The sequence below is a fragment of the Betta splendens genome, chromosome 7, assembly GCF_900634795.4.
Source record: "Betta splendens chromosome 7, fBetSpl5.4, whole genome shotgun sequence".
NCBI classification, from domain to species: domain Eukaryota; kingdom Metazoa; phylum Chordata; class Actinopteri; order Anabantiformes; family Osphronemidae; genus Betta; species Betta splendens.
Window position 1 is genome coordinate 13,331,437 of NC_040887.2, and position 26,683 is coordinate 13,358,119.

General features: G+C 46.9%; 1 protein-coding gene and 1 long non-coding RNA gene across 2 annotated transcripts; one reads left to right on the forward strand and one right to left on the reverse strand.

Moving 5' to 3' along the window:
• Window positions 1-10,381: 10,381 nt before the first annotated feature.
• Window positions 10,382-18,667, reverse strand: LOC121202346 (uncharacterized). The gene is made up of 3 exons (XR_005897893.2): window positions 18,532-18,667; window positions 18,368-18,458; window positions 10,382-13,292 (listed from the first exon to the last, which is right to left on the reverse strand). It is a non-coding gene; the product is annotated as an uncharacterized LOC121202346 (long non-coding RNA).
• A 3,787-nt stretch (window positions 18,668-22,454) lies between these two features.
• si:dkey-8e10.3 (serine/threonine-protein kinase SBK1) lies at window positions 22,455-26,379 on the forward strand. The gene is made up of 3 exons (XM_055510406.1): window positions 22,455-25,194; window positions 25,335-25,537; window positions 25,608-26,379. Exons 1-3 carry the CDS (start codon window positions 24,855-24,857, stop codon window positions 26,244-26,246), a joined length of 1,182 nt encoding a protein of 393 aa, XP_055366381.1. The 5' UTR covers window positions 22,455-24,854; the 3' UTR covers window positions 26,247-26,379.
• Window positions 26,380-26,683: the final 304 nt, after the last annotated feature.

Here is a 26,683-nt window from a genome sequence, read left to right on the forward strand (position 1 = left end):
GAAGAACAAACGGCCAGATTTGCCACAGTTAATGAATTATTCATTGCGTTTGGCTTTGTCATCTCCAGCGTCGTCCCACCGCATGCACCGACTCCATCTGGACGAGATGCTCTTGTTTTAATCTGCACAAACACTGTGAATTGTTAAACGCCAGTTTACTACTGTACGCCTGTGTCAAGCTGCGCCTCGGGGCGGGAGGCTATCGGATGCTCGGGCTTTGCAACAGGATACGTGTGGGCAGAGAGGACCTGCACTGGGCAGATGGGAGTGAATATTTATTAGTAATAAAAGAGCCGTTTCCTCTGCTCGTGTGGAGCCGAGGCAGTGGATCGGGTGTCGGCCTCTTGCTCTAAAGCGAGACACGAGGAATTGTAGGGCAGTGGGCTGCAGGAAGTTAATGGAGATAGAGCGACAGATGCAACTGTTTGTACGGTCGTCTGCGAGATGCATGATGGGATGGAAGTCAGCAGCTGACATCCTCTGCCGTAATGCAGCTTAAATGGTGGACAAGGAAAAGCTTTTTTAAAAGCATTTCTATAAGGACAGGAGGTGGTTTATGAATAATTTGTGTCCTCGGGGGACGCGTGTCAGGGATGAAGAGGTGATCGGGGCGGCTCCTCGACAGAATGTTGGACACGGGGGACGAACGGAAGAAGCCGAGACCCTGCGAGAGCGAGCCGGGCGGGACGAGAGAGTCGCACACAAGCGCACAAAAAGCGAAAGCGCGGCGGCACCGAGGTGCGAGGCTGCGTGAAGGAGGCCGAGGCAGCAGGAGCCGGAGCCACAGGCACACACGGGGACGCGGCGCCTTTCATTTCCTGTCACTCAGACACACGAGACGGAAGCGGGTCAATTATGTAGTAATGATCCTGCTATGAATAAACCAGTTGGAGGAAGCAGCGCTCCCATTAGGTTTCCCTCCTCGGGCTATTAATAACCAGAACTAATGCCTCCTCCACAATCAATACACACACCCAGTAGGACACGCTTAAAGACACACTGGCATTCGCTCTACAAACACCGCTTAGCTTAGCTTAGCTTAGCGCTTAGCGCTTAGCGCAGGGGTGACGCGTTTGCTAACGTTTCCTCCATATATTCTACGACGAATGGGAAAAATCCATATAATCTGTAAGCGTTGTCTGCAACATTAGAGGAAGATCCAATAAGTTGGTTCAGTCTCTCTAAACTGCTGATTGTGACTTCGCTGCCTCGAACAGGAAAGCGGAGCTAATTGAAAATTTCCTGTAAGAGGGAAAAGAAAGCTGACCACACACGGACACTCCCATCCATCAAGCCCATCGCCAGAGGTTCGCGTCGTGGCCTTATCTTACTCAGCTCAAACGCTCCTCCAGGCCCGAGCTGCTCCCAGATATTGTGTCTCGCAAGACAAAAAGTGGGAGTGACAGATGCTGGGATCAATACGACGGTTTGCTGCCAACATGAAAGACAGTTGCTTTTCCTTTTTTTCCCCAGGCGTGTTCAAAAACGCCACATGATGTTTTTTGTAGTTTTTTAAAAAAATATCCGATTAAGTGCTTTTAATAGAAATCCAGCAATTCATAAATTGCTGTTTTAGCAAACTAGGACGTTGTTCATGATAGATCTGTCACTGATGTGTTTGTTGATGTGCATGTGAGGTGTTCAAGGACTTATAGAATGTAGGTTATGCTTTCTTTGATCCATTCCTAACATTATTCATCCATTCATCCCAGGTTTGTGTATGTGTGTGTGTGTTGTTGTGTTGTCTTTTATCCGCCCTTTGCCAACCAGCTGAAGCCCATAACAGTGATGAGACAAGCTGAGATGACTGGGCTTAAGGTAAAGACACTGTGCAACTGTCAGCTGTTAAGAAGAGAAAACAACGATTCCCACACAAACATGTTTTTCCCCCCACTTGAACGAATTCATTTGTGGATTAACTTGGCTAATACGAGCCCGTGTTTTTTTCCCCTGCAGATTAACTGACAGGCACCCAGCGAGGACAGACCTCCACTGTGACCCTCCTTTGTCCAGGAATCCATTTGAAGAAAATATTGTCAGTTGTTGTTTTTTCTTGTCGGTGCGTCTTCACAACATCACACACCATGGACGTCTTCCCATTTTCAAAGAAGCTGCTCTAGAAGAAAATGATTTTTTAAAAATAATTATCAATAACAAAATAACACAGTAACAGTTCTTAGCTTTCCCTTTAAAACAACAGCAGCCTGTGGGTAATGATGGCTAATGAAGCGAACCATGTATTTTAAATGATGCCAGTCTTTATTGTTACACATTGATGGACTAGTTTCAATCCTCCTCATCAGATAAAACCAGGGAATGACTGAAGCAGCACAAGCAACATGCTCCCCTGCTCCCCAGTGGTGAATGTGGGTCCACCCTGTCCATCACTCTTCTCCTCCTCCTCCTCCTCCTCCTCTTCTCATGGTATGGCAATTTTGGCAATGACTTTGCTGTTAGAGTGGAACATAAAGAGAGCAGAGAAAGCAGCTATACTATTGATTTTCAATAAGTCTCAGCTCATTAGGTTTCAGTGTGGACAGGCCATGGATGGCTGCTGTGGGGCTTTTTGCTACAACAGCCATCACGCTGGATGTTCTGTTGCCGGTGGCGGTGAGAGAGAGGAAATGAGGAGTGGGAGTGTCGCGCCTTCAGTGTCACTGAATTTGTAAACAAGAAAACCGGTGATGGAGCTGATTCTACTCAAATGAAAAAAATATCACCAATTATATTTCTAATGGCGAAAAATAGTCCTGTTTTGAAATCAAATGGAAAACGATAGTGTCGATTCCCGTCTCACGTTCGGTGACTAAGCCGTGGGTCTAGACAGGAGAAAACACTCCGCAGTTTTGCAATCGCCTCTTTAAACCTTTAAAACTGGAGGTTGAAGCAAGTTAAATTCCCCTCACACAGGGAACCGAGCCAGTGGAAAAGAAGCTTGAGGAACAGGAAACCACCACGGGCCTGATTCATGGCATTCGGTCCCATGGGTCACAATGATTCACACCCTGTGCTTTAATGTTGTACCACTATGGAGATGAACAAACAAACCATTATCTGCCTTCGAATGAACAAAAAAAAACACCAAGTGTTTCCCTTTAGCAAGGGTTTATTTCAAAGGTCACATGTGGAATTTGTGCAACGTCCCTCGGATCAGCTGTTAATGTCCAGCGTGACACAACTTAAAACTAATAATAAATTCAAAAAGCATTGTTGCCCTTCTCCAAATTCTATAATGATACACTCAAACTAGCATGAGAAATTCCATGAAAATTAGGCTTAACTCCACAATACAGCCCCTGAGCTCCGTGGCTTTCTTTCTGGAGCATCCACTGATATCCTCCTGCTCCTGTGATTTCAGCCAGCCATTATCAGCAGCGTTGAGCACATGAGCCCTCAGCGGCCACACATCGCTGCCTGGAGCACTCCATTTTGGCTCATCCTTTATTCAGCGCTTTTCCTCCACGCATCCATCCATCCATCCATCCATCCATCCATCCATCCATCCATCCATCCATCCATCTATCCATCCATCCATCCATCCATCCATCCATCCATCCATCCATCCATCCATCCATCCATCCATCCATCCATCCATCCATCCATCCATCCATCCATCCATCCATCCATCCATCCATTCATCCATCCATCCATCCATCCATCCATGAGTCGCTCCTTCAGCGCCGCATCCTCCCTGGTGGATGCCTATCACACTCCCTGCATTTTGTGTCTGTGGGTGTGTTTAAGCTCAGCTGTGAAGCATATGATGAGTCGTCGTCTTGTCTTGAGAGCGTTAGCGCGCTCCAGACTCTGAAAGCGCTGAAACCTTGGACGTTGCCCGTCGTCACTTTCGCTAACCTCGCTGAGATGGGAACCATATGAGCAGATGGGCGTTTGCTCACATTGGTTTCAAATATGGTACAGATGGCCCATTACATTCCAGCACAGCTGAACATTTACTGTCCCACATTACATTTATCTCTTCTTAGACTAGGAGTTCAGAATCAGAATCAGAAAGAAAAGAAAAGAAGTGCTTATTGCCATTATACATACATATAACCAAATTCATCTAGACCTTCAATAACCTGAAATTTGTGAGGTCCTGTCTGGCTGACGTATCTTCACATTCCTTCCTCCCGTATTACATCATCATTGTTGTTGTCCACCGTTGTTCCCTTTTAATTCATGAAGTTTTTCTTCGACTTCTCTGTGTCGCTTCCCTCTGACCCAACGTCATGCCTCCATCACTTCCGCCCCACATCCGGTCTTTAGTCTCCATTCATTATTTATTCAAAAGGCCAAAAGGACGGAGGACAGTCTTGTGTGACCTCTGCGTCCTCTGGGGAGCCCAGAGCATGATGGGAACATCCTGTACATTTAACCAGAGCAGCTCTCTGGACCGCTGCATGGCGTTGTGAGCTTTCCTGCACCTGATCTTTCGTAATCACGTGTTGAAGACTTGTATTTATTGCCTCACTAATATTTCATGCACAGTACGATCAATGTGTGCAAATCCTCCAAAAAGGGACGATGTCAGCTGAGAAGAGGACAGGAAGGGGAGTGTTTTTGTGTGTGTGTGTGTGTGTGTGTGTGTGTGTGTGTGGTGTGTGTGTGTGTGTGTGTGTGTGTGTGTGTGTGTGTGTGCTTTTTCATGCTCTGTGTTTGACTACGCAGGAGAGCGGCTGCGCTGGCGTCAGAGGCTTCGTGCCGATGCACAGTCTGAGCAGCCAATGAGCAAGAGCACCGGCTTCTCTCCACAGCAGTTCTTTATTTGTTCTTCCCCTTTCTTCTGCGTCGTGCGGCAGCGAAGGCTCGGGGGTCCGTCCTTACCGGGGGGTCGAATCACGCGCGATACGGGGTGCGAGAGCGATGCAAGCGTGGATGCGCAGCTGCTGCTGGCGTTGGAAGGCAGTGACGCAGGCGACTCCCGCCTTGTAGTCGCGCTGAACACGCTTGTCATTCAGACCCATGCCTCTGAAAATCATCTGCAGTGGAGGAGGAAGAGAGAAAGGCTGGAGGAAGCGCAGCAAATAATATGCTCTTCAACCATTTTATTCCATTTATTCCAATGGCTGAAACCCACAGATGGACGCTATGGATCCTTCTTCTTCCCTCATTGCTATTCCCTCCTCAACAGTGGATACATCCCACTTCCTAATGACTCCATTAATAAACGATCGCAGGCTGACATTGATACGTGCCGGCTGCATCACACCCAGAAGGGTCAGTGGGTTTGTTCGTCCGGGTGCGGTGCCTTTGTGGAACCCCCCCCTCCCCTCCCACCAGCGGCAGAACCCCGCCCCACTGCTACTGTTTCACTCACCCAGTTCCCGGGCGACAGAGAGGCAAGAAACCAGGGTGATGTGGTGATGGGCCCGAGAGCTGCACGACCTCCTGACCTACATCTGAAGCCTGCCAAACAACTTTCTGCCAGTAATAGTGACGCAATCCGTGAACTTGATTCATGTTATCAGTGTGGCGTGTATAACGCTACTAGCGGCTGGTCATATCTGCATATCTGTTATTTCAGGATGACGCAGATTTGTCCGCTTGTTCGCTCAGGCTGTGTTTGCTAATCCTGCACACGCGCCGCTCTGCAGGTCTGTGCAGCTCGCTCTCGTCCCTGCAAACTCTGCAAGGTCGCTGATTACTTTATTTCTCCCAAACCCAAAGCTGGACGCTCATCTGCTGACTTGTAGCTGGTCGGGTGTTGAGCTTGTCTGAGTGGGAGGTTGACTACACTTCACCATTTGGATGTGTTATTAAGCAGACATTAAGGGGAGCGCGCCCGCACTGGATGCAGGAGCTCCAGGAACTGAGGACGCAAAGGAACCAGGAACAAAAAGGCCCTTTGTGGATTCTTACTTGTGCTTCACTGCATCTGAAAAACCACGAGGATTAGGCAAATGAGACTGATGACGGACTAAACAATGCGGTTTCCTTATTTAAGGAACAGTCGTCTTGTTGGTCATTGTATGCGCTGAAGGCCGATGTCTCCATGGATGGAGGCCTGTTTTTCAGCTCCTGCTTAAAAACAGCCCAAGTTCGTACCAATCACTGAACTGCATCACGGCTCATGCAAGTTGAAAAGGCGGAAAATGTGCGGAATATGAGACATCTCTGTTGCCTCTGTAGTTTTAATTGAACTCTTTAGAGCTTCCATGATACTATAAAACACCCTGAAGGAGCAAAGGTTGCAGCGCTTACAAAAAGATTGTTCAATGCACCTCTACGATTCCTTTCAGGGTCTTGAACCAAAAAGTGGGGCATTCTCACCCTGTTGCACGTACATTACATAAAGTAGAGCGTGCCCATGCTCCACTTTATGCACTGTAGACCTACCTACTTATTAGAATCTAAAGGTTCCTCTGAGACGCATGACAGATTGTGGCTTGTAAGTGACTCAAAGTAAAAGCATCTGTCAGACGATAGGACGCAAATGTTAAGCGCTCTCGTTGTCTCGTTTAACTTTAGTTACAGTCGCATATGTTGGCTTTTCATGCAAACGAACTCAGGGAATCCCAGCCAGGATGCAGCTGCCGTCTCATGCGCATGACAAGAGGAAGCGTGGCTCAACGCGAAACCAGTGACTTTTTCTAAAGGAACTACAGCGTGCTGTGCTGTGCATTGGTTGCTGTACATCTCAGCCTGACGATGAAGCCCAGAGCTGAGAGGTGCATCAGCATCTACACATTTCTTATATCTGCATCATTTTGCTGCAGAGAAGACTGGTCACTGTGCTCCTCTATTGTTCCAGGGAGCTGCTGTATGTACTCTATGACCTTTCTTTGGAGGAAGTTTCCATAGTTTAGAGGAAGTGATTAGAGTGTGCTTTTCCACAATGAGACAGGGTTTCAGCCAAATGCACCACAGTCTGCTTGTCCACAGAAGCACATTTCTTCTGTGGCCAGATCATGTGAGTAGAACGTGGTCCCTGCATGCGGAGATGTTTTCTTTTTTCAATTCTAGGCAAAGCAAGCTGTGTTTGAACAAACCTTACATGAAAATGAAAATGACAAATGAAAGTTTGTTCTGAAGCCATGAATGACTCTTGGTGCAGTAAGCGTCTCGCTTCCTTAGAGCCTGAATGGTTCGTGACTGAGTGGACCAGACATGGTTTGCGTGACAGTAAGAGGAAGGACAACTGACTGTCTGATTTGTTTGCAGTGTGTTGGGGCTGACTTGAGACTTGCACTTTCACCTCTGGTCCGGTCCTATGGTCAGACACATCTCTCCACAGGACCTCCAGTAATTTTCTTAATTTTATTCTAGGTGAGATAATACGGTTTTAACAGTAGACTGAACCCCTGCCAGGCGTACATTTGCACTCACTGACTGGTCTTGGTCCCAGCACATGTGAAGAGAGGTGTCAGTAATTCGCTGATTATTTCTAATCAGCGAATTACCAAAGACATTCTTTGGGAAGTCTTATCCATGTGTGATGTAATAAATTCATTTAAACATGTCTTTATGCTTGTATTGGTTGGCTTTCATGACTCTCCATCTTGTTTGGGCTCATGCCAGATCCCAGCATCTTCCCTTGAGCAATTATGGGATGAGAACCAATTCCACGAGGGAAAGCATCCAGAGTAATGCCATTGTCACATCAAAGCTCAGTCCCCATTTATCTTGACTCGGTCACTGAGTGTGGCTGACCTTTGACCTGCAGACCCGGACTGGTCACGCTCTGTGCATGTTAGTGAATAGCAGCTCGGCAACGACACAGACGTTTAGAACTTAACACTTAATACTAATAATGTTTATGCTTTGGAAGCAAAAGCTGTCGGTTCTTGTTGTTCAAATTGCAATATAGTCTCATCAGTTGTCTTTGCACTGTCACAACCAAGCTTCCCCCTTTATTAGCACATAGGTCAAAATGTTTACAAAAGCATTTCCAGCTAACTTCATGTTTACTTGTACTTTACTGTTGCACAGTAAAAAGGTCTTGTAGTGTGATTGTGGCAATTATATATTTAAGTGTTTAAATTAATTAATTAATTAATTATGTTTATAAATCATGTTTTATCAGACAAAGCAACATTTGGTCAGTCAGCCAGTAAATAATCAAGAGTTGTTTGGGGAATAATAATGTATTAATTAGTCTTGAGCATAATGTCATTTGAATGTTAATATATTATTATATATACAATAATATTATTTAGCTCAAATGCTGGGGTCGTATCTGACACAGTGACCTCCTGTCGTTTCCTGCCGTTTTGCTCATCCCCACCTCATGCCAGTATCCTGTTGAATGATGTCGACGCCCTCTGTGCCGGGGTGACGCAGTTTTTCTTAAATCCTCCTCACGAATGCGTCATTCCGTACGTGCTCCTGAATCACATTATAACTCAGACGCAGATGCGGGCACGACATATACACACTGCGAGCTTCTCTCTGCTTGCCGGCTTCCCTCCCTGCATGCAGCTCCAACTCGAAACAAAAGAGATGAATCCGATACATCGTCATGTACACTATATCCCAATTTTCACAAAACATTTGTGAGACACATGTCTGTAAATCTAGCACACACACACACACACACACACACACACACACACACACACACACACACACACACACACACACACACACACACACACACACACACACACACACACACACAGGCACCTACGCCCATCACTGCAAGCAGACACCATCACCAGCATGGCTGCCTCCATCATTTTCTCCTCTCCTCTAACCGTGATCTGATTGGCTGTCGGATGGGTGAGGCTTACTGCAGAGGCAGAGACGAGGGGAGGGGGGCTTCCCCCGCTTAGCACGACTCTCACATACACACATGACACTATCCACCCACCTATACACTCACACACACACACACACACACACACAGGCAGGGAATCCCTCTGTTTGCAACACATGCACCGTTTTCGTTTACACACCGCTATTAAATAATTCACGGCGCCGGCGGTTTCGAATGTGCTGCACATGCATGCAGTGGTTTCCAGCCTGCTCCTCGGTGCTATTGCTAAATTTCACCTCATTTTAGTTTTGCTGAGAGGAGTCTGACATAAATATCTGCCAAAGTGAGCTTCCCACGACTGAGTTATTAATAGGTAGGTGTCCTTTTTAGTGCTGATGGTGAAGCATAGTTGTGCCTTCGCAGGGTAAGAGGAGCCACACTGAGCTGCAGCTGTCGAGCACCAAAGTTGGCAGTAGGGAGCCCCCAGTGGATTGAGAGGGCTTATTTCTGATGCATGGGTGTATTCCTGTCAGTGTGTGCATCAGTTGGTATATACACAAAAAAAAAACCTTTACGCATCTCATCTGTCCCCTTCAGGAGGAGACTAGAGGTCCAGAAAGGACAATGTTTTATCCTCACTGAGTCAATGATGCAGTGAGTGAGCCAAATATCAAGCTGCTTGCTTAATTTATCCACTTGTATTTATTGTGGTCTACGCTGGCCAAACACAGCAGTGATGTGAATATGTGTCATTTGCTTTTCCCGCAGTGGAAAACCTACTGTGCCTCGGCCGCGCTAATAATAACTTAGCCTTAATATGAATGAAGACGCCCTTATAAGGAAAAGGAGCCGCGGTGAAAGCGAGCTGAGAGTTATCTCATGCCCGACGGTCACGGATGACATCAGTCAGGTTGACCCTCCGCTAAAAAGGCCGGGGCGCTCTCCTTCCTCCTCTCCGCTCTGTTGGTGCATAGAACCGCTCCCGCTCGACGTCAAGTCCAAAGCGCCGGCAGGGGACAGGTGGAGCGGGTCCGGCTGCGGCTCAGCCCGGCTCCGCACGGGGGCCGTAAAGTGTGAAAAAGGCCAGAGCGCAACCGAAACCGCAAATGTTACCGGGAGGAATGTGGGGAATGTAAAAGGACCAATGTGAGAGACTCGTGGATCCTGTCAGCTTCGATAAGATCATGTGAGATGGCTCCGAGATTCTTCCTTTGGGTCTAATGTCGCGGCGTGTGTGCGGTTATGCTTATCTTTCCGTCAGGTGACAGTGCCCACGCCATCAATTAGATAAATATACCGATCAGCTGATGCTTTCCTGTGAGGGGGTTGGGTTCATTCCTGTGCAGTAACAGACCCTAATTGGGGTTTGCTCAGCTGGTTTACACAAGCAGCGCAGACGACAGTGAACCCATTCTGCTGCTGTGGCTCTATCTTATTGCTGTGCAGCAAGCAACCGTGCTTATCATACTGATGTGGGAGCGTGGCCATAAACCATAGATGGAGCTCATTACGCTTGAATCAGCTTAATGCCGTTGACGACCTGTGTCGGAACCGATGCGATAGCGGTGAGCGGGTTTGTTCTGTGGGAGCTGACCAAACATGTGTGAGGGTTTGTTTAGGCGTGATGCTGACACGGCCAACACATGTGCAGGCCATATGCTGCATGCGTGCAGCGTGCGTGTTAATTATGCATGTTTGCTTTATTCATTATGTATATGTGTAGCGACGTATGGTGGATAATTGAGCGTGTTGCATTATATTGTAGTTCATATTTAAAACAGGACTGTTTGTAGGATTCTATCTCCATAAATGGGCCCCTTGAGGGAGGCCATCACCTTTGAAGGTGAAGTTAAAGACAAGCCCTTACGTGTGTTCATCAAAACCACGTATTCATTTCCCTATTGGATTTTTTCTCAGATGTATGAAAGGTATTGGCCAGTTGACAGCCACAAGCGTATGATCTGGTTATTTTCAGTGGGCGTCCGCTCCCCTTGGCTGCATTTCTGCTTGTACCGTAAGTTCTAGGTGCCAGGTGCGTTTTATGATAATGCAGCGCATTTTATTGAGTGAGAATGCAGATGAGGAGGCTCAGGACGTGTTCAGTTTCAGGACATCTTAGAGGAAAACGTTAGCAGAGCACAAGAGGAGACACTGAGATCTGGACTTAAGAAATGAATAAATATCTAATATAATACATCCATAAAGTACTCAATGGTGACCTCTTTTTTGTATGTGGTCATTGGTCTTTAGGTCACAGTTATAATCATTGGTTATGTTATGTTATTTTATGAAACAGGAAAGGTTGGGAATAGGGGAAAACTGGGAAAAACCCTGCTACAGATCCACCAGCGTGTGCCGTGCAAAACACCAACAGTGCATCAGCGCATTAAACACACGAGGGTTTGATAGGTCGACTCAGAATTGACTTAAGATCTGCTAAATATAACCGGACCTCATGCTAAGTGTGTTACTCAAATATAAGGTCAGCGGAGGACGAGAGATAAACGGTTTAGATTGAGTAAAGCGATGATCCTGAAGGAGAATATTCAATAACGTGATGCTCCTTCCTAGTTTCAATGACCTCCCGTCCCAGCCTGCGCATCAGTGCTGGGCTCTGCCTACACACATTCTGTCTGTCAGAAACTCACCATCGCACACATGCTCATAGGATGATGAGGAGGAAATGTAGCAATAGGAGTTTATAATAAGGAAAGTAACAGAGACAGTTCCATTGATTCACTTGACCTTACTTTGCTGTCGTTGCTGCTAGAAATCTCTTGACACACTTTCTGTACAGACTGGGATCTAAGAGGAGCTTTGACGCAATAGCTTCAGCTATTCACGGCCTCCTTTCTCCTTCAGCAGCCTGGTCGAGAGGCTCCCAGTGGACGAAACACTCCCTCTGAGGAGGTGTCAGAACCATCGGCTCTGCAGTGGTTGACAGCTTTGCGGTGTATCGTCATCAGGAGCGACCTCAATCTCAAGCTCGCGTCGCGACGAACACTTAGTGCAGCCTTGAATCCAAGTGGAGAAAGTAACAGAAATAATGACACTTTCATTCAAATTCAAACTCCCATCAAAGCAGGACTGCGGCAGCCCAACAAGAATGTACAGATGTTTTTCAGTTCTCACAGATCTGTACTTTATAATTTTTTGTTTTGTGTGTGTGTGTGTGTGTGTGTGTGTGTGTGTGTGTGTGTGTGTGTGTGTGTGTGTGTGTGTGTGTGTGTGTGTGTGTGTGTGTGTGTGTGTGTTCTTTGGAGCTGGTTTTGCACCATTGAAAACATCTCCCCTTCCATCCAGCCAATGCTGTGTCTGCAGTCTTTGTCCTGAACACACAACAAAAAACACTCTGAATAAATCTGGTTACACATTTACATGGTAGAAGAAATGATGTCTCTGCAGGGGAAGCCTACACAAACACACCTTATCATGGTCTCTTTCTCTTTGGAAACACACACACACACACACACACACACACACACACACACACACACACACACACACACACACACACACACACACACACACACACACACACACACTCGCAATCCCCAGCGAGACGCTGCAGACATTATTGTTGTGGCCGCTGAGCAGGCGGGGTCTCACACACTCACGGGTTCAACGGGGCCGTTGGAGGGAGGGGCAGACTTGAGGGGGGTCGGTGTTTTAGGGGCCATGTGGAGGCAAAGCAGAGGATTGTTCGCTCTGTGGCTGCAGTCCCCTTCTCTTTTGTTTCACATTTTATTTGAAGTTGATGAATCTGCCATTTTGCCGACTGTTTTCATTCCGTCGCCCGTGACAAGATAAGTTTTGTTATTTAAAACAAAGGAAATGTTTCCTGTATGTTTCCACTTTTAGCCACATAACAGATGAATCTGTTGGACACGCTTGCACGTGGGTGGCGGTGGAAGGCTCTTTCCATACATTCCTTTCCTCCGTGGTGAAGGGTCATGGGTTGTAGTGGGCTGATAAGCACTAACACACATGGGCTGAGGTTTGTGGGAGCACGGTGACCTGAGCTAAAAGTCCCCCGTGGCTGTCAAACCATCCAGGATACATACAGTGACTGCTGCATTGCATTTTAGATGATCACTGTCTTTTTATGCTAATGTGCCCACTTACCGAACAAATCACCTCTATCATGTCCACATGGTCAAAGCTGCTCATCAGTGACCTTGTGCTTTGAGTGGGTTTACATATAAGATTATGGCAATATTATCTAGTGCAATGTGGCATAAAATGAGTCTCAGAACAAACTAAATGCTTCCCTAAACCAACTACACATGTGAGGGGGGCATTTTCTCTCAACCTCTGAGGTTTCACATTTATCTAATCTGACACATGATCACGAAAAGTGGAGTATTCACATATTTCCTCCTTCAGTGATGCAAATATTCTCCATTATGAGGGAGTGACTCCTCCTCTCGACCCTAAACGCGCTTGCCTCGTTCACCTCCTCCACCGGTCCCTCATTGAGAGCCACTTGCCATGAAACAAGATTGGAGAGGGAAGTAGTGGGAATCCCGTGGTGCGGAGAAAAGGATTGCAGCAGGAGCGATGGGGGGAAGAGGAGATGGAGTGACGCTGACAGCTGGAGGCAGCGGGAGAGGAAACAAAAAGGGAGAGAGAGTGAAGAGGAGGAGAACTGTTACCTAAACCTGATCTCAGCCCAATTATGTGTCGTACACCATACGGAGACTACTCACATCCCTCTGCTGACAGGTTGGCACATAAGAGAGTAGCAATAGTATCATTTTTTAATTAATGAATAAAATAATAAATAAAATAAACACATGCAAACATTGAGTTTTGGCTCTCAAAGCAGTCGTATTGTAAACAAAATGGGCTCTTGATCCTCATAAGCTCCAGTAAGAGGTGCTTTGGATCTACCAAGGAGGGTTTCAGCCTGTGATCCAATGATTGATGAGGGTCTTAATGGAAAGCTGTGGGGATGAGGATCCAGGGAGGAAATGCCCGACTCATTTACAGCGAGCGAAGCAATGCATGCTCTTTAAGCCCCATGGTGGCAGTGCTGTGTTTGTGTTTGGACTCTACCCACACCCCTTCGTCCTGCGCTGCTGCTGGATGTGCATGTGCGGACATGATACGGCCTCGCACAGCCCCACTAATGGGAGCATATTCGATAAGAGACACTTATACCACTCAGGCAGACGATAATGCAAACACAGATCCGTCCTCTTGGTGTTTCTATTCCAAGATAGCCGCCTTTCTTGGAAAGCTAAATGGAGCATTAGCAGATGCTCGGTGGGTTCTAATGGAGATCTTCCCATAGTGGGAAGTAGTTATTTATTATGTGTGTAACATGAGAGCAGGGATGGAAGAATAGAAAGGCTAATTGGATGATATGAATGTAAGAATGATCTATATCTGTAAGTACAACTACATTAAAGTACAAACAACTACTTTCTTGCCTAAAATGAACTGCTGTTTAGACACTGTATCACACAGTGATACCCACTGGGTCTCGGGTTGTATCACTGTGGCATCTCAGTCTGCATCCTTCCTTTATCTCCCCTCATCATGACCACACAAAGCAAAGTGTCGGCGACAAAAAAAAAAGCCGAGCCTCTCTTAAATCGCCCCAAATGTCAATCACGGTGGGCGTTGGAGCACCAGAGGGTAGCCTTTGAAGTCAAACAGAAAGAAGTGCCGAGCAGAAAAAAAACTGTCTGCCCCTCGCTTTCCCTCCTTTTTCTGGTTTCTTTGTGTCTTTGTGAACTTGCTCTCCTTGGATGAAACACAAAGGCCCCTGAGGAGAAAGGCCCCAGGATCCCTGCGACCGCCACACACAGATCCTTTCACTGGCGCTGGCCGTTGGAGCCACAAACCCGGTGTCTACTTTCTGCGTGCGCGCGCCCCCGCCTCGCCCCATCTACAGGTTCTTCTTCCCACATTAAGAGGAGAGAGGAATGTGACCGCCGGACAAAGACGAACCTCATTGATCTGGAAGACGGCCAGTGCTTCTAGGAAATAGCCCCGCGCACGAAACCATATTTTAATTTCTCTTTGTGCGCAGGAGGGCAGGAACCAAGCACATGCTGCTAAATAGCTAGAAGGAAAAGATGCATCAAGTCGATGTTATGAGCTTTGATGAGGAAGATGAGGTCCTACTAAGATTTATGAACGAATGAATGAAGTATGGATTCTTATGCACCAAACTATGTGAAGGTGCCATTTGTTTGCTGAAAAGAAACTTGAAGGTATTTGGACTGGGAAGTCGTCTGCTGCCATGAACGAGCTTCTAAACAGAGTCAATGCACCTAGAAGACTCTCTAAAAACTTCCTAGTTCACTTCCTCGGGCCGTGACCCCCGTGCTTTCAGTCCCACCCACCATGACCCAGCATGGGAATGCCAGAGGAGGAGGTGCAACGCCGCTGCCAGCCGCATTCCACGCCTCGAACTCCGCCGGGGCAGTGAAACAAAGGCGACGTGAAGGGGAGGCGTGGGCATGAAAGGGGGAGCAGGGAGGAGAGAGGGAGATCACGGGTCGGAGCGGGCGAAGAGGGTGATGGCACAAAGCTGGAGAAAGCCACGAGGAGACGCGTGCACGAAAGGGGGAAAGGTAGGGAAGAGGAGGCACGCACGCCTGTGTGTGAGAGGGTGAGGGAGGGAGGGAGGGAGGCAGGCCTGTAGCCTGGACCCCGCTCCTCTTCCCATGGTCTCTATAGACCGAGACCACGCCGGGGCCTGTTCTCACACAGCACTGCCCTCACACATCCGTTACATCCCATTACTGCTGACACAGGCGTCCCATAGAGCTGGAAGGGCACGATGAAATTGGGGTCAAAGGGAATTTGAAGGCATGTTATGAGGGCTATTAGGTTACGGGGAGTCTTGTAGAGTACAGACCTTTGTCTCGCCATCAGAGTGGCATCTCTAATTTGAGGCCATTAAAAGGTTTATTTTCTTTATTCTTGGTAATGCTCGTGTGACGGAATGTTTGACACTGGTTCATGAGGTTCAGGTGGTCTGTGATTTCATAACTCCCTTTTTTCTTGCAGTTCTTATTCTGCATGTATTTATATACATTTGTGTTGCTTATACTGTAAATTCAGAGCCCTTGAGACCTCGGTTTCCACCTTCTGTTCAGATTCTTCTTCTCTGGTTCCAAAAAAACAAAAACAACCCCTGCAACAGCAGGTGGACTTCAAAAACCAACAAGATTAATCCAAGACACGAAGCCCCCGGGGTGTTTGGTGCCACACAGAGATCAGACTCATGTGCGAGATGATCCATCGCCTACGGTGACCTTCAGAGAGCTGGACTTTAAAAACAGAGAAATTATAACCTTATCCCGTCCCTAATAAAGTGGTGAATGACGCAAAAAGGCTTCATAGAAACTACAGGACTGCACAGGATTGGTAAGAGGGTCATGTACACAACGCCTACATGTGTGTTTTGTGTCATTCCCGTAAGTGACTGCGTTTGTGTGCGTATCATGTTTATGTGACCTTTCAGTAACAGCAGGTGTAGACAAAGGCAAAGGTTTCAGCTCGTTACTGTTGTGAAATCTTTGGTAACCACTACAGAGGATTTAGCAACGCAGAGACCATCTTAATATTTACTGAGAGAGAGAGAGAGAGAGAGAGAGAGAGAGAGAGAGAGAGAGAGAGAGAATGCCCAGGAGCGGCTCATGTGTGTGGAGCGGCGCTGGAGTCATTGTGATAAGACATCTTGACGTCGGGTTCGGTGACACACGCGGGCCTCGTGGTTCCCGGCACCAGTTGCGTGTTCAAACACAAAGGGAGCTTCAAACTGGTCGTCGGTGTCGATACGCATTGACGATCGCCACGCCCACATGTGACCAACGCAGGGTACCCACGCAAACACGCCGTGATGCTCATGACGCGCTGTGGTGTATTAGTGCGTGAATGAGCCTGCGCGTGTGTGTGTGTGTGTGTGTGTGTGTGTGTGTGTGTGTGTGTGTGTGTGTGTGTGTGTGTGTGTGTGTGTGTGTGTGTGTGTGTGTGTGTGTGTGTCTGTGCAGCGCGTGCTCCGTATGTGGCCCAGTATTATGCACGCTACGGTCAAGTGAGTCTGTGCGTGCGAGGGTGAGAAACGCTTTTAGGTTGCCGTCGATGCGGTGGGACTGCACACTGCAGGGTCTGGCTGCCAGCCCGACTCCTCTGTTACCATAGCAACGTGCTGCAGCCTGGCATCAGAGGGGAGCAACACAATTTAACCGATGTTGGCCTTTTTTTCTGTAGCTGGCGCCAGCTCAGTGTGGCCCAAATCTCAGAGCTCACATTCTGGTGCCGCGGGCATGAGGAAAAGCATCCGTGCACTTTGAAGCACACACATCCTTCAACTGTCAGAACAACGCAAACCTGCTGCAGGATTAATGCCGTTTGCCATTATGCTGCTCTCAACTGTAGCTGGAAGCAGATAAGCAGTCGCTGGTGCGCTGATGATTTTTGACCCTTTAACAAGAAATCTCTTCACTTCCAATAATGCAAGAAGGTACAGACAAGGTTCTGATAAAACGTGACTGGGCCCCTGATGAGCTGCAGTGTTGCCAGTCTCCTAGTTACCTGCTAGTAAGAGATTCCCTGACCAATATTCTGCTTTCCAGTAATCAGGTTATAAAAAGGTTTGTAGATGGAAATAGCACAGGAGAAAACAAAAATTAAATAAAAAAGAAATCCTATGTGCAAAAAAGAATTGAATTAAAGAATAATAAAAAAAAATAGAATGAATTAAATAAAAAATATTTGTAGCAACATACAAACATCATGCACTGAGATCTGCGTGTTATACTCTGCGAATCATCTGCGAATCACCAGCAATGTTTCAGGCAAAGTGACGAATAAAGAAGGAGAACGTTTCCGTGCTGTTTGTGGGGAGCTACTAGTTCGCCACAAGACGGCTCAGCCTCAGTTCTTAGAAACCAGAGACCTCAGTCTGAAGAGGAAGGAAGGAGCCTCACAAGAAGTGTGAACCGTGAAAAAACAGTGGTGACCATGCTGCCATCTGGATTGAAGAGATAAGGACATTTTCTTTTCTGCTCTGAAGCAGACTGTCTAAGTCATAGCTGAACAATCAGCGCTCTTATTCATCTTGTAGTAATCAAAGTATTTATAATGAGAAATGCATTCCAGTACTTAATTTACTTCAGGAAAAAAATGCTTTTTTATATTGTGGTGTCTCAAAATAACTCCTTCAGTCATATTATCTTTAAGATATATAGAAAAATAAATATAATTTATAATTATCAAATATATCAATATCATATCATCAAATATAAGTCAATATTTTAGGATCATGCTGCACAGAACAAGTGTCTACTTATGTCAGAGCGCCCTCTACTGGTTTTAAGGTCACTCCAAACGGTCTAAAGAGCTTTTATTATGTGTGTTAAGCTTGGTGCATTTTACAGTAAGAATTAGTATTTAAATTTATTATATAAATAGTTAATATCACATTTACAATTATTTCTGTTTCACAATATTAGGTTGTTGATTTTATCTTTTTAACACACAAGCTTTACGGGAAAAGGTCGACACGGTTCCTCTTTCTGTAGAAGTCAAGTCTGCCACATTTAACTTTCAAAACAATCTCCTTCCTGTTTCTTGTTTGTTTTACATTAGCTCTACAGAAAAAACACACACAAGACAGAGCGTGTCAGCGTGACCTCTCACACTCACCTCCTTGTGCACACGATCATCGCACTGTGAGTTTAGTCCTCGCTGGCATACGGTGGACACGACATGGGTTCGCTGTCGTTCAGAGCTGCAGCTACAAAAAGAAGAAAAGCTACATGTAACACAGCCTCATACAAAAACAGGGAAAACGCAGTTTGGAGATTTACTTGCTTTGTCGCCATGAGCAGCTGTCTGGCCCGAATCCCCGCTCAGACCCTGCGTTTGGATGCAGCATCGGTGTCAGAACCGCCTGACAGTAACAGGATCTTCTATTTACATTTCACCTGATAGGGGACGCGGTGCAACGTAGCGCTATGCCGTGCGCCATGTAAATGAAGTGCGAACTAAGAGGGCGCCCTCGCAGGGGTCCGAGGGAGACGCCTGTCAGGGGGCCAAGCGTGCGGCTGGAGCTGGCCCGGCGAGGGGAGGGCCCGGTTACACGGGGGCGGGACGCACCGCAGGCCCCCTGCTGTCTCCCAGCCAAGTGTAAATGCGAGTCTAGCGGACGGAGCATCTTTCACAGGTGGCTGCTGGTGAGCGTGGGCCCATCTGCTGAACTGGAGGAGGGAAGCAGGATGTTTGTTTCACAGTGTGTGATGTCAAGATGATGGGGATTTTTCTATTCTATTTTTAAATGGCTCAAAGCGAGGAGTATTATTAATATATGGCATGACTCACTGACGAATGCCATTTTTATATTCACTGATGCCTGTAAAGTGGAGCTTTTGTTTGTTGTTTTGTTTCAGGGACATTTTATTTGGAAGATTTGTTTATAAAAACTCTCTTGTTGCTCTGTGTTGATTGGACTGTGCAAAAAATACTTTAATTTTATGTCTCTTTTAACTTGCATTTCATAGCGCTTCCACATACTAAAAAAGACCAGTCAGACGTGGACAGCCAGGCCTGCAGGACACGGCCCGTGTGTGTTTCCCTTTAGTGCCACTAGATGGAGCCAGTTCACCAGTTTCCTGTAACCCAGTCAGGGAGCAAAGCCAGCGCATTAAAGGACAGTGGAACTTTAGAGACCAAGTAGGAACAACAACATTTTTGACTGATGCTGGCTTTGCTGTTCTGGTGTCATAGGATCATGTAGCTGCACAGAACGAGGGAGTTGTGTAACTGTAAACACCACCTGTCAGCTGGAGGCGTGCAGCACAGAAACACAAAGGGAGGAATCTTCCGCAGGAAATTCCAGATTTGTCAGCTTGTCATCACGACAGCGGTCGAACCTTTACACTTCGCTACCACAGCTCAGAGACCTGCCGCTCCTACTATGATTACGCAGTGAATTTATTCACACACCTGATGTTAAAAGAGTGCTCACAAACCAACGCAAGGGTTAAGCTCCTCCTTAAAATACTGTGAATGTCTTGAGAAATGTCTGCCTATGAATGATTTTCAAGCCTTAATGAAACATACAGACACTGAGACGTTTGCTTATCAAAGTACCTTCGCCTAAGGTCTCAGATCTATTCTCGGAGGTCCATCACACTCTACTATAACAGTAGCTGTTGACACAACACAACAGACTGTATCCAGCAACTTGGAAGTCCTCGGAGGATTACAGCCTGCGCCGCGATGCCAGTCCAACTGTGAAATCTCTGTGGAATCCGCGCGCCACCCTGTTACCCCATGACAGGAATAACTGGACCCACGCAGCCACGGCTCAGCGCCGTGCCACGCAATTATCTCAATTAGCACCAGCCACCGGGCCCGCTGTGGGACGGCGAGGGCTGCATTGTGAGGGGGGCTGTTTCGGAAAAAAACATGCATGGGGAAGGAGGAGAGAGACGGGGGGGGGGGGGGGGCGAGAGCTTCGCACGGTAACGCGACCCCGATGCGACTCCCTCAATCGCTGCTCCTCATTCCGCCGTTTGATATTTGCCTTGGCAGGAGCACGGGGCATCATAAAACATGCATCCTGACCATAGCCCCTCTAAAGCCAGGCATCGTATCCATCACCCTGCAGCCACCTGTGCTGCTATCACAGCTCAGCGATCCATTTGTCACAGTCGCAGAGGTTGTGTCCTAGAAGAACCAAGATTAGACGAACAAGCGAAACTTTTCATCCATCAGACTATGAAGCTTACAGGGACTGAACAAGTTGGAGGCGCTTGGTGAATGCCACCCGTCCGAGTTCGTTCTGTGGGGCCCATGAACTGACATTTAGGTTAATCCAGCTAACTGTCGCTTCTGCTAGAAGATCCTAAATCAACACATCATTAGGATTAATCTTCTGGGGACCACAAATGCCTGTCTCCTCCCAAACAATCCCCACAAATAATTATTGTTATTTATTGAAAATCAGAAATAGTCAGATCAAAGACCAGAATTAGTATATTAAATATTATAACAACACACTCTATGGCCCCTTTAATACTGAAAAGCCATTGTATTGGTATAAAGACTTGCCGTTTCAGTGTTTCCTTTGTAAGAACCAAGTCCAGGTCACAGTGATGTTTCAGCTAAGTTTCCCACCATTTTACCAACTTGAGTCTTATTAGTCAGCCAGTGGGGTCGGTGTTTGGTGTGCTGTAAAGGGTAAATGGGGCTCAGGTCTCCCAAAACAGCCCGTTGGAGAAAAACACATACACAAACGTCTTAGCTGTTGTTGGCTCCGTGTGTTCTAGTTCTATATTTAGAAGATATTTCGCCCGACCATAAATTATGCCTTAATTTGAGCCTCGTCCGGATCCATCCTACATATTGAGCGCATGGCAGGGATAGTTTCTGTGTATACATCATAACAGAGAAGACAGGTCCCAGAGGTCCTGGAGGGGAACCAGACACACATCAGACAGAGCACTCTATACAAAAGGTTACACCGACAAGAAGGTCCCCGTGCAGTTATTTCCTCTTCTCTCCTTAGTCTTTTAGCTTTAAACTTTGTCACATGTCAGGTTAAAGTAGTGGCAGTAAAGCACAGACGGGTAGTGCTGAGTTAAAGCTAGAATCAGATGTACGGCTTTATCAGGCCAGCGTAAACCCGATCCTTAGCAGCCTGTCTTCACCCACTCTGTCAACACTAGCACTGCTGTCGCTCCGTCCACTTACTAACCTTCTATATTAAGCCCCGCTGAACCCCCGCCCTCGTTCCACCACTGATGTACGTACATGCACATTTCATCAGAGGTATTTTGTAGTACATTACACAAACACTACTGAGTGCTCTTTGATGAATGCATGACTTCAATTACTAATGTACATGTGATGATGAACACAGCGATCAAGTTTGATTCTCGTCTTTTCATTGTATCTGGGTACTTTTACCTAATTTTTGACCTTTTTTGTGCATTGTGTGCTTCTTGTTTTCTCTTTCATTGTGGTTTGTGGTTTGTTATTCTTCTACTAGGATTAGCAGATGATTTAGGGATAAATAATCAGGTGATGTCAGTATTCCACAGTAGCTGAGGATGATTAGTTTAGGGGTGGTATTCATAACCTTTGAGAAGCTAGACATCAATGTGTGTTGCGTGAAAGGCTCCCATGGCAGCATGTGGACAATGGTGCAAGATGTACCATCTGTTAGCAGGCGTTAAACTGCAAAGATGGCGTTTCTGATGAAGAACCTTATACCCAGAATCGTCACAGCAGGTGCTTACAGTGCAGCAGGGTTCTACCTTGGGTGAACCATTGCATCCCTTTTTATATTGTGCGTGCTCAGAAGCACACTTTATGCTAAGACTTTTAAAAAACAATGGGCCTTTCCACACGTCTGAAAATCTCGCGTACCGGCCCGTGCATGTGGAGGTCATCGAAGTCACAATCTCACATCAATGGCCTGGACACTGTTCAGAACAGCTGCCACATACGGTGTGGATAAGGGCGACGAACATACTGTCATTTCACACGGGGCCGGGTTTCTTCAGCCTGAGGTTGAACTGTCATCCACCCCCCCCCCCTCTGTTCGGCTGGTATTGCGGCAATACCTCGAGTTTGTAAGGCAGAAAAGAGGAAACACTGCACATATTGTAGTAACACTAATGTTACGATGGCCTTGTTCAGCAGTTTTGTGAATGTTCAGCATCTCCAAGCATTTGAAAGCAGACATTCTTTGGAAAGTAGTAGCCAGCCATGTTTTGAGGTAATTCTTAAGCTTGTGATCAATCAAAATGCTCTGGAACTGCAATATTTGATCTACCTCTATCAAAAGCCACCCCGCAGTTTCTCAAATGTCATAGTGTTTCGTAAGAGCTCAATGGCTCAACCACTGACTTCAGTCACCACGGCCGGTCTACTCGACCAGATCAGCAGAAATTAGATTAGTGTTTTGGAAGCATTGGCCTCGTAACTTCTTAGCCGCTCTAATAATAATTGCAGCAAATGACCACACACCAGCTGACAGTTGAAAGTACGCCGCGTTTTCACATTGATCTCTATATCTTTGCCAGAGGAGCCGTCTGCACCGAGCTGGTGATGGGACGGGGAAAAGTTAGGATATGGACCCAGTCTGGCGCCTTGAAGACTCCTCCACACAATCCTGGGATGTAAAAGATCCCAAACACGACATGACCACCATCTGTGGTGACAGCGTAACATGATGATCCCGAATGTCCACAACATAACTTTATTCAGTGCCAGCAGCGTGATTGAGCACTCAGGATGCTTGCTCAGACATTAGGCAACCGATACAGAGCGTAACAGGAAACTTTTAAATAGATTACATTATATACTGTATATAGACACATTTACATTCTGTCTCTGTTTTAGACATCTGAGAAAGAAGCCTTTGTTCCGTCATCCTGCCCGTGGATATTCTCATTCATCCAGCTCGTGTTTTATCCCAAAGGTGCTGTTCAAGTCCAAGTGGCCACAGAACATCCCCTTTGGGACATTCCTGCATTGTTCCCAAGCACTTTCTACCATTTATCTCCACCACAGTTATCTTTAGCTTATCCAAATACGTTTCAAAGTGCAAAAACCCACCTTTCAGCGATTATAAAATTCCACCCTATAAATATTTTGTTCTCTCAGTTGTACTATCACTCCCCTCGTGATGCTTGTTGGCCCTAGAGTTCATCCCCGAGGGCTGCGGTGCAAGAGGTCACAAGCCTTGGCTAATTGTAACACACACAAAGACCTATGCACAGGTGCAGACGTCAACTCTCCATTAGACCGTCCTGCATCGTGGGCAACACTCCGGGGGATTTGTTTGCGTATTTGGGCCACGGCTTGAGTGCATGCCTGGCTTCTAGCTGAAGGTACGACTCTCGCCAGGCTAACAGGCTCATTGCGAGGTGGATCTTCTTCTCACAGACATGAAGCCAAGCTGTTGCACAGATGCCAGCGGAGGTGCAGCATTATGTTGGTGTACAACTAGCTATACATAATAAAGTATTCCCTTCGACCTCCTACTGTTTACTAGTAGCATAGTTACTTACATAGTGTGTGTGTGTGTGTGTGTGTGTGTGTGTGTGTGTGTGTGTGTGTGTGTGTGTGTGTGTGTGTGTGTGTGTGTGTGTGTGTGTGTGTGTGTGTGTGTGTGTGTGTGCCTACTGTATGTAGGCCAGTGTGCATGTGGGTCTGCCCTTTGTAGAGCAGTTTGTAATCAGCTGTCAAAGTGGGCTCTGTCTCCTTCCCAGCAGTTGAGTAAAGCTCCTACAGTAGGTCCACGGGGCACATCGACCCATGCGCCAGCAGCAGCAGCAGCAGCAGCAGCGGCGAAGGTGAGGACGGACAGCGAACCTGCACGTCCGCTCTCTGCTGAGTCGTTGTATTTTAAGATCCCTGTGGTGGTTTGTGGCTGTGCCTGTTCTCAGAGTCCGGTGTGTGTGTTTGGAAAAGAAGCTAAAGTAAAGAGGTAAGACTTCAAATGGATCACTGATTAATCTGTACTGTACATAGTTATTAATGCTGTATTACCCCAAAATTCTACTGCTAAAACTTTTAATGTTTGATTCAAGTGTACAAAATACACATATTTTATAATCAGGTGTAATGCTGTGTGTTACAAATACATAAATGATAATAAATTAATAAAATGCAATATTCCTGATTAAAAATGTCGACATAGTTTAATGAAAACTTAATAATAATAAAAACTATAAACATCATATAGTTTTGACTAAAAAACCAAAGTTTATAAACTAATGTACACAATTGTATGTATCTTTGGCATGACATTTTAACATTACCCCAACTCATAATAATCTTTCTGTGGTCAGATCAACAGTATAGTAGTATAGTAAGTATTTATTACACTCGTTCAACCCCAAACCGTCAGCCAACCCAAACCAGCAGTAACTGCAAATCACAACTACCCCAAAGATTAAAGCAATTGACTTAAACTTGTGTGTTTTCTTGCAGTTAGAGTCAGAGTAGTGTAGACATACATGACAGGGACATGATAATGATAATGTAATGTAAGGGATGTTTACACTATAAGGGGCTATTCAGGGTTGGTTCTGCTGAAACAAACCTACTCCGTGCGATTTGTTATCTGATCGTGTCATAAATCAAACGTGTTTAAAGCTGGAGTGAAAGCCCAAGGATGTCAGCGAGAGGAGGGAGTCTGCAAATCGTTCCAATGCTCTGTCGGCGTCTCCTGCAGGGATTTAAAGCAGAGCACTTCATTGAAAATGAAGTCAAAACTCAAACAGACGCACATACAGCATGTGTGACGCTCAGGCCATGTCAAACTGATCTTTGTTCTCCACGCTGGGCAGCGATGATCGAGCTGGGCCTGGCTGACGGGAGCCTGATCGACGAGCTGATGGAACTGACGGCTCAAAGCCTCGGGCAGCGGGAGATCCAGGAGCACTTCAACGTCATCAAGGAGATCGGCCGGGGCAAATACGGCAAAGTGCTGCTGGTGACGCACCGCTTCAGGGGTACGAGGGCGGGTTTGGGATATAAGTCAACGAGGGCTGTAAAATGGCGAATGAGGAGTAACAAGTGGTTGATGTAGAGAGCTGAATATGTGCATTAAGAGTTATAATTATAGCCAAAGTAACATATGGCTGCTCTGCAGGGACGCCCATGGCCTTGAAAGTGATGCCCAAAGCCTCCACTAAGCTGCAAGGCTTCCTTCGCGAGTACTGCATCTCTTTGCACCTTTCCTGCCACCCCTGCATCGTGGGCCTCTTTGGCATCGCCTTCCAGTCCCACGAGCACTACTGCTTTGCCCAGGAGCTGGTCATTGGGAAGGACCTGTTTGCTGTCATCCAGCCAAAGGTGAGTGGGACGGTGGCGGAAATTGCCAGAGGTGAATGCAATTCTTATCCTTCACATTGTGTTTTTCCAGGTGGGCATCCCAGAGTCTTCAGTAAAACGCTGTGTCCTCCAGATCGCCAGCGCTTTGGAGTTCATCCACAGCCACGGCCTGGTCCACCGCGACGTCAAGCCAGAGAACATCCTCCTGCTGGACAACCACTGCTGCCAGGTCAAGCTGGCAGACTTCGGCCTGGCCCAGAAGAGAGGCACCCTCATACGTTTCATCACGGGCACGCTGCCCTACATGGCCCCAGAACTGTGCACCATGGCCCTGCTGGACGGCCAGGAGGAAGTGACGGCCCCTCCCCTGAGCGTGGAGCCCAGCCTGGACACCTGGGCCTTCGGAGTGGTTATCTTCTGCATCCTCACCGGTTACTTCCCCTGGGAGCGCTGCTCAGAGTCCGACGACTTCTACCAGGAGTTCGCTGACTGGTGCAAAACGGAGAAGAGGCCTGAGGAGGAGGAGGAGGAGGAGGAGGAGGAGGAGGAGGAGGAGGAGGAGGAGGAGGAGGAGGAGGACGTCCCTCCCCTGTGGAGACGGTTCACTCCCGAAGCCATGGAGATGTTTGCTAAGCTCCTGGCGGTGGACGTGGAGAAGAGATGCACAGTGGGGGAAGTGAGGGCGTACGTGGAGACGGACTGGCTTAAGAAGTCGGAGGGACAAAAGTAGAAAGTGCAAATAGTGACTTGTCTAAGTTTGTGTTTTAGTCTCTTAGTGTTGAATATTTCCGCTATGTGAGTGTAATGCAGGATATCATATCTGGCTAAATTATGAACTTTTTTATAGTAAAACATGGGCTGTATTTAGCAAGTGTGTGCTGTTTATTGCCTTCACCACCTGCTTGACTCCAAGCCTCTTAGAGGGCAGGCTCAAAAGGCCCAGGCCCTTAATTAGCTTGTCCTCCATTGGCCCTATTAGCATTATTCTAACTGAGGCTATCTCTCACCGGGCCCCAGGGCCCAGTTCGTCATCTGGCCCCGTCATAAACACCTTAATATAACCAAGGTAAAGCCAACCACAAAGCCTACAGTATGTTGGCATTTATCCTATTGTAGCAGCTATTTGAGTTGGCCTTCTGTAGCAGTCAACATAAAAGCATTAAAAGA

Bases quoted from the DNA above. Each gene is read 5' to 3' on its own strand.
- si:dkey-8e10.3 (XM_055510406.1), top strand. From the start codon at position 24,855: ATGTCAGCGAGAGGAGGGAGTCTGCAAATCGTTCCAATGCTCTGTCGG. The intron at 25,195-25,334 runs GTACGAGGGCGG...GCTGCTCTGCAG, and splicing joins GGTGACGCACCGCTTCAGGG to GGACGCCCATGGCCTTGAAA. The intron at 25,538-25,607 runs GTGAGTGGGACG...GTGTTTTTCCAG, and splicing joins TTGCTGTCATCCAGCCAAAG to GTGGGCATCCCAGAGTCTTC.